We start from the raw sequence: 15950 nt of genomic DNA, 5'->3' as shown, positions 1-15950 counted from the left end.
GAAATTGTCCCTCTAACCCCAAATGTAGTAGTGTTTATTCTTTTGTTAATGTCTTTAGGAATGCAATCATAGTGAATTTTGAAAAGGTTTATGACTGACCAGATTTCCTAGATGAATTTGCCTTTTTGTTTGTTTGATCCGATTGATTCGAGATTGCAGACGAACGGATAATCAAGCAAGTTCCCTCTTACATTCTTACTATATCAATTGCATGATAGTTGAAGTGAAATAGAACTTCAAATTGACAAACAAATAAAATAATTTAGCGGGGGTAGGGGTATTCGGCTTCACGTGCTGGGAAGGAGCTTCTCAATTTCATTAAAATCAGATCTTAGTCCTCGCTACCGCTAAACAAAGATCTGAGGACATCACATTACGGGTCACGTCAGACCGACCTTGCGCGAACTTTGACTGACCAATTAAATGACCAATCAGAAGGCAGCTCTCTCGTGCTTTACGGCACAAATTTGAAATTGGCTACTACGCTTCGAAGCATATTTTGACAAATTCTCGATTACAAATTTGAAATCTGAACAAAAAAACATTCTGGAATGATTATTAGATGGTGTAGATTGTAAGGATTCAGTCGTTAAACCCGTAACCATCGTTCGGAATACCCCATGTTAAAGTTTTCGAGAGTGCATGATTAGAAATCACTTTCCAACTGTCACTTTCATAATCTGGTAAGCGACGCATTGATTGGTCGGACGTAAGGTCGTTCTGACGTGATCCCTAATGGGATGTCTTCAGATCTTTGTTAGAGAACTAAGATCTGATTTTAATAACATTGGGAGCTTCTGTACGGTCAATGTAAGGGGAATAACTCTAAAAGGTTGTAGAACGAATCTGGTGATGTGTTGATAGGTCAGCGGGTGCACGGTAAGAATAGAAGAGAGGACAGGGCAGTTGAGATGTCAACACAGCTGGATTTGTACAGTAACGGAATAAAGATGTGTGTTGATTGTAGCAGTGACCTACGTGTGTTCTCTTGTAACGTTTGATGATTACATATATATATAGATACCGAATGACCAGTTGTAAAGTTCAAGCTCAGTAGGCCCATTTCTGGTGTCACCCGCCGTGATGTTGCTGGCATATTGCTAAAAGCGGCGTAAAACCATACTCACTCACTCACTCACTCAAGCTCAATAGCGAGAGAACAGCTGTCCCACTTGTGTGATTATGGTGATGTCATTTCCTAACGTAAGCTTGAAGCGGACATAAAATATCCCCTCACATTGTCAGCGCCACTGGTGCCGGTTCCCCGGACACATCAGATTGGGAATGTCAGGACGTCTTGTCCTGTGTTTTACTTTTTAGATCCTTTGAAACATTGCAGGATCTTGCAATATTGAAGCACGACTGGCCCAATACGGTAATGAAAAATGTTTAGTATCTGATACCTCGCCACTAAAAACACGAAATATCGCGATGATTAATTAACGAAGCTAACCGCATGTGTTCTAATACCTAACAGGTGAAAACGAGCCATTCCGCAAATAAGGAATATTACTCACAGTACTTGCAAAGTGTTCTTTTCAAGGAATGCCCAGTTACAATCCGAGTGAGACTCGACAGTTAGGTGACTGCGAGCGACTAAATTTAACAGTCTGTGCAGCTGGCGATATTTCGTGATTATGATTGAAGTGGCGAGGACCAGAGCTTTTTATAACAATGAATGATCCACTCTCTTCCATGAGGTTTTATAACCCTAACCTTAATTTCATAACTCACTTAGTCGTCTCAGTGAGTGTTTGATTTACACTTTCAAAACACAATTTGTCTTCGTGGGTTGCCCCCTCCCCACAACACAAATATAAATATATGAATAGAAAATAAATACGTAAATACATGAATGGAAAATAAATAAATAAATAAATAAATAAATAAATATCGCTGGGCAGGCTGGATGTCCACAAAAAGTTAGCAGTGATGAGAAATTAAACTGATCGGCTACTCCTTTCACTAAACAAAATTGCATGACTTGTAGCAGTGACAGAAACAAATACGTGCTGTCTCTGACAAAAATATATTGTACAAAATCCATCGGCTAGTCCAATGGTTTTTCGTTGGAGACCAAATTTTTTATTCGGTACATCCAGTAAACAATGAGGACATTTATTTTATAAATCATGGGGCGAATTGTGAAATGCTTACCAGCAACCTCACACTACGAATATACCTCAGTTACATTGGTATGAGTTTCTGAGCTCAATCGTCATACATATCCTATCTCAGCATCATCCTAGTGTAATGATAAGCAAGAGTGGAGATACTCTTTTCTCGTTATTCGGGAGGTGATAACCCCCCTCTTGATAAATTTAAAAGATAACTTTTATACATTGCTTTAACAAAGATATAGATCAACCGTAAGACGAAAGTATCATTTATGAGACGTCATAAATATGTAAAGATTTTTTTAATATTGATAATATTAAGATATTGTTTAATTTTCGCTTGCAAATGGTGAAATTAACGCAATGTTTAAATTATTTCCTTGGATACTGTTTAATTTGTGGTTTTACAAATTTAAATTTTGTTTATTTCCCAACGATCAAAATAGTCTTTTTTTGCGAAAATCAGTCAAAAACATTAACATTGAAAGAGTTATAAAACTGACTGAACGGCATGGGGTTCGTGTGAATTCGAAATATGAAATAATAGAACTTGTAAAATACTGAAAATTGATATTGAGAATTCTAAAATAAGGCAAAGTACAACGTGAATTATCTGACACTTCCATTGTAAATTCTACAAAGAAAACGTGATGTCCGCCACCTTGAAACGTTCGGGCTGCCTCGGTCCAGATTGAACGTATCGACGGAATAAATGAACAAGTTATGAGAGAGAGGCACAATAAACACCTTTCTTGTGATAATAAGGCACACTCCTTGTGATATCGCGGCCAGTTTCTGTACCTGCCTGCGAAAGTGGCTAGACATAAAACAAGAAAGAAAAAAAGCAGCGAAACAATTGCTGTTGGTATACAAGATGAAGGCCGTAAAGAGCAGATAACTCTACATGCCTAACTTCTTGTCTCCACTCAGCCGTCTAAGAAGTTTGTTGGGCTCGACAATATTTTTCTTATCAGGACACTTGTTTTGTTTATGTGTGATAGGGGTACTTGAGGGGAAAGATCTTTTCAAGTATTTTCTTACATACCGAATGTAGCATTCTCATTTCTCGTTACCTACCAGATCTGTCAACCTATGGACGTATGAAGTGCCGTTTCAATATTTATTCCCTATGTTAGGTCAGAAATTCCTTCACTGATGTCACAAATTCGATTTTCTTTTATATAACTAAATCAAAAAACGTTTTTTAATATTACAAAATATACTTAAAGACATCACAAAAACATGATTAGGTTAAATTATCACAAATTCATTTGTTGATATCTAAAAATCGACTGTGATGTCAATAAATAGTTTATGATTATATTTGTGATATCATTAGGTCGAATCTATCATTTTGTGATATAATTAAATGAGTTAATGGTTTAATAATATACAGACAATAACGTAAACCGGCGCCTCATTTTCGGGAATCGCTCTTCGATAATTTAAAAGAATACTCGAATCTTATAATAAATGAACAGTCACAAAACAAGTGTAATTAATTAAATGTTATTTATTGTTTTGTCAAGAGATTAGTTGTTGTATTTGTAATATTTTACAATAAAATGTGGTTATATGAGGAGAACTTGTCTTGAATGCCTATACGTAAATGAGCCCCTGAAAAAGGTCTCCTCCCATTAGTCAGACAGCCCAGTTGTGAGACAACTTAAAACAGTCTTACTAATGGGAGGTAACCCTGATAAATACGTGACCACGCGTCATGACGTAACCGAGGTAGACACTTCAGGTTAAATTCAATTACTGTCTGTTATGTCATGTGACTGACCATATTGTCAACAAAACAATAGGGAAAAATGCATACAGGATATTGTATTTATTTTTTTCTTTGCGTTTCAATAGATATCTACGGATGCCTTTAAGGGACATTTTTACAAATATTTTTTTAGTATCTTGAAATTTCAAGTTGGTATCTTGAAAGTTCAACTTAGTATCTTGAAATTTCAATTTAGTAACTTGAAATTTCAAGAATACAATTTAAAAAAACCAAATGCCCCTAAAAGGCTTTCGTCGGCTTCCATAGATATCAGTCATTTTCAACTCCTTGAAGGTTTGTTTAATTAACGATGCTCAGAAGACATGCACAAATAACCGTATTCCATGTTAATATAATCAGTTTCGATACGATTATTTAATCAACTGACTTAGTGATAAAAGGCTTTTTAACTTGCCCATGTGATTGTTCAGTAGCCCCGGGATGGCATAGTTATATCTTGCTGCAGTCTGAAATAATATGGTAGACAATACCAGTTGAATAATTTCACCGTGAGGCATTTAGACTAGTTGTTGTTTGAGTTGAAAATAGTTGTTTCTAAGGCTAATTGCCAAGAACTAGCTTTGTTTACACATTATATCGGTTGCATGTGTGTTTTTAAACCTATAAAATAACGTCGTTAAATGTGAGTCCCAATATATATCGCAACAATACGACATATTTGTGACGTCCAGCCACTGTGACGTGGCTTATGCAACGCTCCCTGAAAGCAAAATCGCTACCGGTGTCGATCATTGCTACTTATTAACGCGTCTATTTTTACAACATTTTCGTTTTCCATCGGCATCATCCTTTCGAATTTTATATATTAGTCTTAAATAATTATCTATCATAACATATATAAAAAAGGACAACAACTTTACGATAATATCCATAACGCTAACACGAGGCTACACCGCATCATCAACATTTATGTTCAATAGCGGTTTATGTAATAGTTGAATCGTTGCAGTTCATCGAAGTTTAAATAAGAAATTGTAGCCCAAAATTGGCATCACTATAATCATGATGTTAAACATGTTTCAACACCAATAATTTGAATAATTCCCTAAAATGCTTTCGAGGCTACAATTAAATGTACATGTACTCTTCCTTTTTTAAAACTACCCAAAATATAATATTGGAAATATGTGTGATTGTGCGGAAAGTCTTTGATGCGTTTTAAGCAATGACCTGATGACAGCCATCGGTTGGTTATGAACTCCGTGTTACTGCCTGCTTTTCGATTCCCCGTCTATGCTGTTGTCTGCGGCTTGGAAATCCCTGTGACGTCCCACTACAAAGGAGTCCTCTGTCATCGTTACGATAGATATCGAGGCTTTGATTTGATTGTTTGTTTGTTGTTAAACGCAGCACTCAGCAATATTCCACCTATATGACGGCGGTCTGTAAATAATCAATTCTGGACCAGACAATCCAGTAATTGACATCATGAGCATCGACCCACACAATTGGTATGCGATGACATGCATCAACCAAGTCAGCGAGCCTGATCACACGATCCCGTAAGTCGCCTCTTACGACAAGCATGGGTTGATGAAAATCATTTCCAACCCGGATATACACAGGTAGCTTTGGGCGTGTGTCATGTGAACTCCACCTTTGAAACATACGATCATTCTTTATTGTCGTATGCACAGGTACTATTTAATACATGTTTGCTGTGACCGGAATTTCAGAAATGTCCAGGCATGATTTTCGGAGTTGTTACTCCCGTAAGTTCTGGCCCGTTGAGTATTTCAAATGAATTTCTTTAACTGGTGTAGTTTCGAAAAAAGGTTTGAAATATGAGGAGGAAACATCTGTACATTTGTAAAAGGGTGTCAATTTAACAGTTTCTAGATGCCCTTATAACCGGTACTAAGACAGGAACATCATAGATTTTCAACCTTGTAAAATTTTGGGTTCACATTGCTTGATTTTCACATATGCTGATCCCTCTGGCATCAAGGCCCATATAAGGTCAATAATTTCATGGCGCTAAGGGTCTGGCGGGTTATCTCCCTTTAGTTACAGGTACTATTTGTCACACACCTCTATATTCCCAGTTGTTACACAGCCTAGGTTGGTTTGGTTCGATTGTTGTTTAACGCCGCACTCAGCAATATTCCAGCTCTATGACTAGACGGCGGTCTGTAAAATAAACGAGTCTGGACCAGACAATCCGGTGATTGACATCATGAGCATCGATCCAATGTATCAACCAAGTCAGCGAGCCTGACCACCCGATCCCGTTAGTCGCCTTTTACGACAAGCATAGTCGCCTTTTACGACAAGCATAGTCGCCTTTTACGACAAGCATAGTCGCCTTTTACGACAAGCATAGTCGCCTTTTACGACAAGCATAGTCGCCTTTTAACGCAAGTATGGGTTGCTGAAGACCTAGAACATTTAATGCAAAGTTATGTTTTTTAGCAAATCTGAAACAATTTCGGTTTGCAACAGATAAAAGACTCCTGTAAGTGTTCAAAAGGTTTAATTTGTCATACTGACTTCAGAAAATGCGTGATTTCATAAAAAAAAACCATGAACATGCCAAAATGTCAATTTACAAATCAATAGCGTGTGTGTCCACCTCAGGTTGCAATGCAAGCAACACATCTTCGTCTCATGGAATGGACCAGGCGTCGCACAAAGTCCTGTGGGATATCTGTCCATATCTGCTGGAGCATGTTTCGAAGTTCCTGGAGTGTCTGTGGAACACATGGTTGACGTCGAAAGCGCCGTTCCATCTCATCCCAAATGTGCTCGATTGGTGAGAGATCAGTGGAGCGAGCCGGCCAGGGGATGACATTCACGTTGTTTTGTTGAAGAGAGTCCTGAACAAGGCGAGAAATATGAGGCCGGGCGTTGTCATGTTGAAAGGTAATGCCTGGGCCATGACGACGTAAAGACGGTAGAGCAACAGGGCCGATGATCTCGTCGCGGCAGCGCTGTCCATTGAAATTTCCTTCTACCACTATTAAACGGGTCCTCTGTCTTGCCCCTCCAAATCAAGTATATGAACGATCGACGTGGGTGGAAGAATTACTTAAAAGAATTGGGAAAATGGAGAGTAATATTGAGAATATTGATGGGAATCTTGCTACACTCGACAAGATTGAAACAAAGCTGTCTCTAATGGATACTCGGATGACCAGAATAGAAGAGGATGTTAATTCATTACGGAGTTTAACAGGTGATCTTGAGGAAAGTGTAAAGTTTCAGTCGGAGGAGCTCACAGATATGAAGAACACACTCGAGAACAACAAGGAAGAGATGGACAAACTCAGGAGGAACACAAATGAAACAAGTAAGATAGAGATTGACACTTTGAAAGAAACTGTACTAGATCTACAGACAAGGTCAATGAGAGACAATCTGGTTTTCATTGGCATATACGAAGCACGTGATGAAGATACTGAGAATCTCATAAAAAACTTCATTCGTCAACATTTGAAAATTGAGCGTGAGATTCCGTTTGCAAGAGTGCACAGGGTAGGGCAAAGACGAAACAACAGACCTAGGCCTATTGTCGCCAAGCTTAACGATTATGAAGACAGAAAAAGTGTCAGGCAAGCAGCTTTCGATCATCTGAAGGGAAACAGACAGTTCTTTGTTAATGAACAATTCCCTAAAGAGATTGAAGAGAGACGCAAAGTACTCTACCCAGTTAGACGTGCTGCATTGCAAGCAGGAGACCGGGCGGCTCTGAGTGTAGACAAACTCTTTATTAATAACACTCTGTACATTCAAGGCAATGCCATACCAGTCTAGAATAATCGCCAGAAATCACGGTCTAGAAGAGTTCCGACGCAACGCTATTAGACCAGATAAGGGTCCATGGACTCGACATAACACAGGCATGAGCATGCTGTGGACTGTGGTAAACTTAAAGTACTCTCCCTCAATGTCTGTGGCATAAGATCTCGATTGTTAAATCCTGATTTTATTCAGAATTTAAGTCACTATGATGTTCTTTGCCTCACGGAGACAAAGCTTACAGATATAGAATGATGATAATGATCTACCTGGTTTTCATGTTTTTACAAATTACCATCACAAAAATGTGTTAGCTAGAGCTTCTGGTGGAGTAATAATGATCGCGGTGAGAACTGAACTCGCTAAACAGATCTACTTACTTCACAAATCCCTTGATTTCGCATTATGGTGTAAAGTATCAAAAACTCTCATGCATGATACTGGTGACCTCATAATATGTTGTGCATATATTCCCCCAGACAATAGTAAGTATTTCTATAATGAAATATTTGATACCTTGGAACAAGATTATCTTGATATTTCTAGCAGCTACAAACATGTTTGCATTACAGTTGATTTTAACGCGCGAACGAAGACGCTTTATGATTATTTCATAAAAGATGACTTCCTATTGCATAACCATCTAGCAGACGACAGTATTACGACACAGTGTGAAACGTTACAAAACAACAACGCTTCATGGCACAGAACCTCAATGGAATCTATCAGTTAATGCAAATGGTTACAAACAAACTTTTAAACTTGTGTAGAAATAATAATGTCTTTATTGTAAATGGACGATTCGGTGATGATAAAGATGTTGGTAAATTCACATGCAAGGGGTCAAGCGTTGTTGACTATTGTATTGTATCACCTGAAACATTCTCCATAATGTCTGACTTCGGGGTATTAGATTTTGATGGTATTATGTCAGATATACATTGTGGAATTATGTCCTGTTATAATTGTAATAACGTTGTCACATCTAGTGACTCCACAACACCTACTGAGACCACTAATCAAACACAAGTAAAGAAATGGCTGGACGAAAAGAAACATAACATTATAGAGAATATTGATATCAAAAGTATAGATAATCTACACCAAAGTTTGAACGTGAACTCTCAACACTATTCAGATAGTGACATAAACGATATTGTAGATAGCATTGCACAAAATCTTATAAAGGCAACAGAACTCACCTATGGCAGAACTCGTGTAAATCATAATGTTAACTTTAGAAATAAATCTTGGTTTAATAAAGACGGTAAAATGGACCGGAAAGAGTATCACAGACGTAAACGTTTACACAGGAAGACGAAAACTGCGGATAGTAAAAACAATCCTAGATGTGCAAGTAAAAGATATAATAAAACCCTAAAATCGTCATATAAACGGTTCAAGGTTCAATGTAAAAACAAACTTCGTGAAACAAAAACTAATGATCCTAAAACTTTTTGGTCACTATTAAAATCATTTGATAAGAGAAACGAGCGCAACAACTAGATTTAACTAGACTGTTTGTTCAAGCATTTTAAGACTCTAAATGAAAACCCACACAATGAATTTGAGCTCAACATTGATTCCAACTTTGTACACGAGCGACTAGATAACCCAATAACCGAAGCTGAAGTTACAAAGGCAATTAATAATTTAAGAAATAATAAATCGAGCGGAATTGAATGTATCTTCAATGAGTATATAAAAGCATCTGCGTGCAAAATGTTACAATTATACAACAAGCTGTTCAATGTAATCCTCGACACCGGTCCTGTACCAGAAAGCTGGCTTGTTGGTATTATAAAACCCCTGTTCAAAAACAAAGGCGACCCAAGCGAACCTTCAAACTATAGGGGTATTAGTCTTGTAAGCTGTCTTGGCAAGCTTTTCACCTCAATTATTTCGTGTCGCTTACAAACGTTCGCTGATTCAATTAATCTGCTTAAAGACAACCAGTCAGGCTTCAGAAACAATCATTCAACAATTGATAACATATTTATTTTAAAATCGCTAATAGACATATATTTAGCCGAAAACAAAAAATGTTCAGTTCATTTGTAGACTTCAGTAAGGCGTTTGATACTACAGACAGATGCAGCTTGTGGCTTAAAATGTTTAAATTTCTAATCTTGGAGGAAAATGTTTTCGTGTAATTCATGATTTGTATAAAGAAATTAAGTCGTGTGTTTCTCTTGATGGAAAGATTTCATCGTTTTTCCCAAGCATGATGGGAGTCAGACAGGGTGAAAATTTATCTCCATTCTTATTCTCTATTTACCTGAATGACTTAGAAGCATTTCTAGCAGAAAAAGAATTCCAAGGACTGCAGCTAGTCAGTAACGAGTTCAGCAATCAGTTAAATACTTACGTTAAACTACTAATCTTACTATATGCTGATGACACAGTATTATTAGCTGAATCACCAGATGAATTACAAAAAGCTCTGAATATTTTTGAAAAATACTGCCATCAATGGAAAATGGAGGTTAACATCAGCAAAACTAGTCTCAGATCGCTGTACTTAAAGAAAACAAGGTGCTCAGAGTGAAGCCTTTTTCCCTCTAAATTCTCAACATAGTCTCTATCAGAAGTATTTGGCTTGTGTTGTGTACGACTTGGCCCGGGCTGTCAAAATCAACTTTAAACACACAGATGTATCTTCTTATGTGTTTACATCTATATAGATTAGTATCATATCTACCCATATACCACTTTATGATGTCACAGTGTATCGCATTTAAAGAAAACTGGTCCGTTAAAGACAAGTAGTTTTACTTTATTTTCTTCAGAAGTGTCAGAAGTGTTCGGTACAACTTGGCCCGAGCTGTCAAAATCAACTTAAACCTCACAGATGTATCATCAAATGGATTCACCTCTATAGACTAGTATCATATCTATCTATATACCACTTTATAGTGTCTCAGATCCTTGTACTTAAAAGAAAAAAAGGGGCTCAACGTGAAGCCCTTTTTCCCTCTACATTCCCAACATAGTCTCTATCAGAAGTGTTTGGCTTGTGTTGGGTCCGAATTAGCCCGGGCTGTCAAAATCAACTTTAAACACACAGATGTATCTTCAAATGTATTTACATCTATGGATTAGTGTTATATCTACCTATATACCACTTTATAATGTCCCAGATCGCAGTATTAGATAAAAACAAGGTGCTCAAAGTGAAGCCCTTTTCCCTCTACATTCTCAACATAGCCTCTATTAGAAGTGTTTGGCTTGTGTTGGGTCCGACTTAGCCCGGGCTGTCAAAATCAACTTTAAACACACAGATGTATCTTCAAATGTGTTCATATCTATAGATTAGTATTATATCTACCTATATACCACTTTATAATGTCACAGTGTATAGGAAACTGGTCCGTTAAAGACAAGCACTTTTACTGTATTTTCTTAAGAAAATCTATGTCAGAAGTGTTCGGTCCAACTTAGCCCGGGCTGTCAAAATTAACTTAAACCTCACAGATGTATCATCAAATGTGTTTCCATCTATAGATTAGTGTTATATCTACCTATATACCACTTTATAATGGCTTGTGTTGGGTCCGACTTGGCCCGGGCTGTCAATATCAACTTTAAACACACAGATGTATCTTCAAATGTGTTCACATCTATAGATTAGTGTTATATCTACCTATATACCACTTTATAATGTCACAGATCGCAGTATTTATGGAAAACAAGGTGCTCAAAGTGAAGCCCTTTTCCCTCTACATTTTCAACATAGTCTCTATCAGAAGTGTTTGGCTTGTGTTGGGTCCGACTTTCTGTATGCTTACACATCATCACGTCATACTGTATTTAATTAAGTTTCTTATTCTAATACTGCTAATGTTTGTCAGTGGCCAGTGATAGGATGATTTATGGAATAGTATTTTTCATACCAATATGGCGATATGTTATAACTTTATTTCGTATTTGTGAGGGACACGACACTATCATGGCTTACAAAAGTATTCTGGAAGCATTTTAGGACAGACATGTTAACGGAAGTTCAAAAGTAAATATAAATGGGTTTTGTTAATTAGCCTCAACAAATGCATAAGTTATCAACGAAACGGTACGCTATTAACTAAAAGAATGTCAGGTTCAAGTATTATTTGCAACACATTCAACAGTCAATAAATATGTTATATTAACTAAAAAAAGAAACCAAAAAACAAAGTTTTACATTCATCTTTTATTTCACACAGCTTCCAAAGTCAAACAACATATGAAACATATCATCCAATTTATAGTCCGACAAGATGTGAGACATTGTCTCCATAGATCAGGGTGGTTGTGACACCTGTCACAAGTAGTCTCTTTTGCTGCTCTAACCTTTCCTCTAGCTGGCGGTACACCTTCTTCGTGGGTCTAACAATTCCACCTGCATTCAGCTGCATCACCGTCAACTCTGCAGAGTTCTGTTCGGACTTGATCAGGTTCGCAAACTTAAATATGTTGGAGTGACAAGCAGCAAGTTTGGACAACTTCGAATGCCATACTTCTACATGGTTTGTTGTCCTTGGACCTACAGTGTCGAAATGATTCCACATGAATCTCTCTCCACCATCCACCCACTGCTCAGTCACATAGTCAGCAAAGTTCCTTACACCAGGGATGTCCATATCAACCGATTCCAAAGCATGGAGCCAGAAGTCTTCGATGCCACAAAGTCGGAGAAGTGGAAGTGCTGCTGCATGACGGATAAACGATTCACTGATGGATTGTTCTGAAATGCTACCTGAAGTCCACAACATTGCACATTCTTCCATACTGCTTGTCTGAAGTGAAACATACACCCCTTAATCTGGCATGGGAATTCTATCTTGGCGGCATTTTGGGCTGCGGTTTCAAAGTCAGTGGAGACGAAGTTGGGCTGTAGCTGGAGGTTCATCTGGTTCAAGATGGTAAACAGACGTAGATAAGTGGATTGTTTCTTGTCTGGTAGCAGGGCAAACACCAGAGGGACCATCTTGTTGTGGACACAGGCATTGATGGTGTATATCTGGTAGAAGCGGCTGGGGCACATACAGAATGTTCCATCGCAGGAGTACACATTGGAAGCTGAAAGATGACGAATATTCTGGGATGTGGCAAAGATCATGAGCTTATTGTCGTCTTCGGTGTGAAGCAGGAAATCTTGGCTGCTGACGGTTCTCTGGTAGCTGTCAGGCAGTTGGATATCCTGTCGTTGTTTTGGCAAAGGTGGAAGTGTCTTGGCTCTGGCACGGTATAGACTGGCGCCAACGCTGTAGAGGGTAGGAACGGTCTGCAGGATGTCATCAGCCTCAGTTGTTCTCAGCTCTGAAAAAACAATATAATAATAAAAAACACTGCATAACAGATATTACTCATTAAGTAATATTCTCTAAATCTGAGAAAAATGTCACAAATTCAAATAAACCTGACATTGAAAAATAAAATAAACCTGACATTGAAAAACACTGCTATGCTATGCCTTGAAGGCAAGGATTTATGAATGCAAACATATTATTTTAATAAGAAAATTTAAATTGATTAGTTACTGTTAAGTTCCTCTTGAAATATACTAGGCACTGGTCTGTAGTCTGTTCGGACAAGGTCCTTCATATTGGCAATGAAAGTATCTACTTTCAGTCTAGCAGGATCTCGAAGATGGTTGTGGATATTCTTGAAATGGTGATGAGGCTGTCAGCGGTGTTGATCGTTGCAGGACATCCAGCCTTACATCACTTCCAGTGAACTGTCTCGCGTCTCCTTGTCTTAACTCTGAACTTGTGACCTTCATAAACTAAACTCTGGCCACCACGCGAATTTGGATGAATTGCAGCTGTACCTGAGCATTGGCCATTTTACAATGAACTCCAACATACTTACTTACTTATATTGGAGATTTTACGTGCGCTTTCCGACTGCAGCGTATTTCGCACACGGGCCCGGCCAAGCCATTTAATGTGTTTCCGAAAAGGGGGAAAAGTTGTTTGGCAATCCAGTAGGGGTGTTTTAGTGGTTGCTTATATAGAATTTTGGAAATTTTGAGGTTTGGAAAAAATGACAAGAGGGTTTGGGGGCGAACTAAGGGAGCTGAGTATGGAAGTTTGTTAGTTTGATTATGTGGTTTGGTTTTGGTAGTTTATGGGGGTTTTAAATGTGATTTATTAGTCCTGTTTTGATTAAGTATACGCCTAAGGCTTTGAATTTTTCTATTTTATTTTGTGGGTTTAGGACTGCTTCTAGAGTAAGAGCCTTATTTAGATTTAGGGTGGTTTGTAGTGTAGTTCGGCGTGTTAGGTACTGGGTGCAGTGTATGAGTGCGTGTTCTGGGGTTTCTTGTTGTTTGCAATGTGGGCAGGTTCCTGTTGCGTGTTTTCTTATTATTTTGAGGTGGTTATTTAGGTTGGTATGTCCTGTTTGGAGTTTAGTGATTACTCTGTCGATTTTTTTGGACGGATGTAGAATTTTTGGTTTGGTTAGGGTTTTTTTAGAACCTTTTTGATTTGGCTATTTGAGTTTTAATATAGGTTATGCCATTTTTGGTGATTTTATGTTTGTTGACACTTTTAATTTCTGATTTTGAGATGGGTAAGTTTAAGCTTGTTTCTGGGATTTTAAGGGATAGTGAGTGAGTGAGTGAGTGAGTTGGGTTTAACGCCGCTTTTAACAGTATTCCAGTCATATCACGGCGTGTCAGCTTTATGTGGGAGGAAAGCCCGAAGTGATGCAGGTCTCAGACGTTTACCGCTTTGGTGAAACCCACGATCACGGGTATGGTGCTGACAAACCTAGAAACATAATCGGGGCGAACCGGGATTCGAACCCACAATCATAGGTTTCTGGCGTGCCCAAGGGGTGCAACTCTGCACAGCGAATCGCGGCGCCTTAGATGACTGGGCCACCCGTGCCCCCTTTTAAGGGATAGTTTAGCTGCTTTATCGGCGTTTTCATTGCCGTATATTCCTACGTGGGCGGGGATCCAAATGAATACTATTAGTTAAATCTTTTGAGCTTTTTAGTATTTGATTTATTAGTTCAGGGCGGTTTTTGGTGTTTTTATTTTGGAGGGCTTGTAGGCCACTGAGCGAGTCGGTAAGTATTAGGATTTTTTGTTGTTTTTTAGATTGTTGATTATGAAGGGCTGAGGCCATGCCCATTAGTTTGGCCGTGAATATTGATTGATTGTTTGGGAGTCGGTAGGATTGTGTGGCTTTAGTTGGTTGTGTGATGTGGACTCCGAAACCTGTGTGTTTGGAGATCGGATCTGAGGATCCGTCTGTGTAAATGTGACACCAATTTGGCCAATTTTCATGTATGTATGCTAGTGTGGTGGTTTTTGCTATGTTTGGGTCTGTTTGTTTATTTATTGTGCTAGCTAGTGTTGTGTCTATTTTGGGTGTTTTAAGTTTCGGGGTGAAGATATTTGATTTTTTACAGTTTTGTTTAAGATTGTTTATTTGGTGTTCATTTAAGTAATTGGTTATTCTTTGGGATATTGGAGTAAGTAGAGGGTGTTTTCGAGCTAGGGCTTGGTTTTTCGTGGCTGATATTTTTGTTTATTAGGTTTTGGATTAGGGGGTTGGATTGAGACGCGGCCCAGAAATTTAGGGTTAATTGTTCCCTGCGTAGATTTAGTGGCATTTCTCCTGTTAAGGCCTGGAGTGAAGTGTAGGAGGTACCATGTTGAGTGCGTGTTATTAGTTTTAGAGCCTGATATTGGATTGAGTCTAGTTTTTTGGCTTAGGGATTTGTTTAGGGTGTCGTATTGGCACATCCGTAGTCTATTTTAGATCTAATTAGTGATATATAGAGTGAGAGGAGGGTGTCTTTGGAGGCCCCCCAGTTTGAGCCAGTTAGGCATCTTAGCGTGTTTAGATCTTTGCTATATTTAGTTATTAGATTATTTATGTGAGCGTCCGGGGTGATGTTCATCGAAAAATAGTCCTAAGAATTTGGTTTGTTTTAGGAATTGGATTGGTTTGTTGTTTAGCTGGAGTTTTGGGGTGGCGGATTTCATGTTTTTGTGTTTAAATACTATTCCTGTAGTTTTTTCCGAGTTGAGGGAGAAGCCCCATTTGTCAGCTCATTGCTGTATTTTGTTTAGAGATTTTTTAAGTAGGTTTTGGGCCATTTTAATGCTTTTTGTGCGGATCCAGAGGGCTCCATCATCCGCAAATTTAGATATGTTTATTTTAGGGGATAGGCCCTCGAATAGATCATTTATCATTATATTGAAGAGTGTGGGGCTGAGGATACTGCCCTGGGGAGTGCCATTTTCTAGGGGACATTGGTCCGATAGCGTTTGGTCTATACCCACGGTTATTTTACGATTG

General features: G+C 38.4%; 1 protein-coding gene across 1 annotated transcript; it reads right to left on the bottom strand.

The window, feature by feature from the left end:
* Window positions 1-11891: 11891 nt before the first annotated feature.
* On the bottom strand, window positions 11892-13233 carry LOC139467713 (uncharacterized). The gene is made up of 3 exons (XM_071249224.1): window positions 13170-13233; window positions 12442-12948; window positions 11892-12337 (listed from the first exon to the last, which is right to left on the bottom strand). Exons 1-3 carry the CDS (start codon window positions 13231-13233, stop codon window positions 11892-11894), a joined length of 1017 nt encoding a protein of 338 aa, XP_071105325.1.
* Between the last annotated feature and the right edge of the window lie 2717 nt (window positions 13234-15950).

The sequence above is a fragment of the Haliotis cracherodii genome, unplaced genomic scaffold (genome assembly GCF_022045235.1).
Source record: "Haliotis cracherodii isolate W230 unplaced genomic scaffold, xgHalCrac1.p SCAF_2, whole genome shotgun sequence".
NCBI classification, from domain to species: Eukaryota; Metazoa; Mollusca; class Gastropoda; order Lepetellida; family Haliotidae; genus Haliotis; species Haliotis cracherodii.
This window is presented reverse-complemented; position numbering and strand designations above follow the sequence as displayed.

Coding starts and splice junctions, on each gene's coding strand:
- LOC139467713 (XM_071249224.1), bottom strand. CDS start 13,233: ATGAAGGACCTTGTCCGAACAGACTACAGACCAGTGCCTAGTATATTT. Junction 12,949..13,169: donor ATTTCAAGAGGAACTTAACA/GTAACTAATCAA, acceptor TTGTTTTTTCAG/AGCTGAGAACAACTGAGGCT. Junction 12,338..12,441: donor CCCATGCCAGATTAAGGGGT/GTATGTTTCACT, acceptor TCCGTCATGCAG/CAGCACTTCCACTTCTCCGA.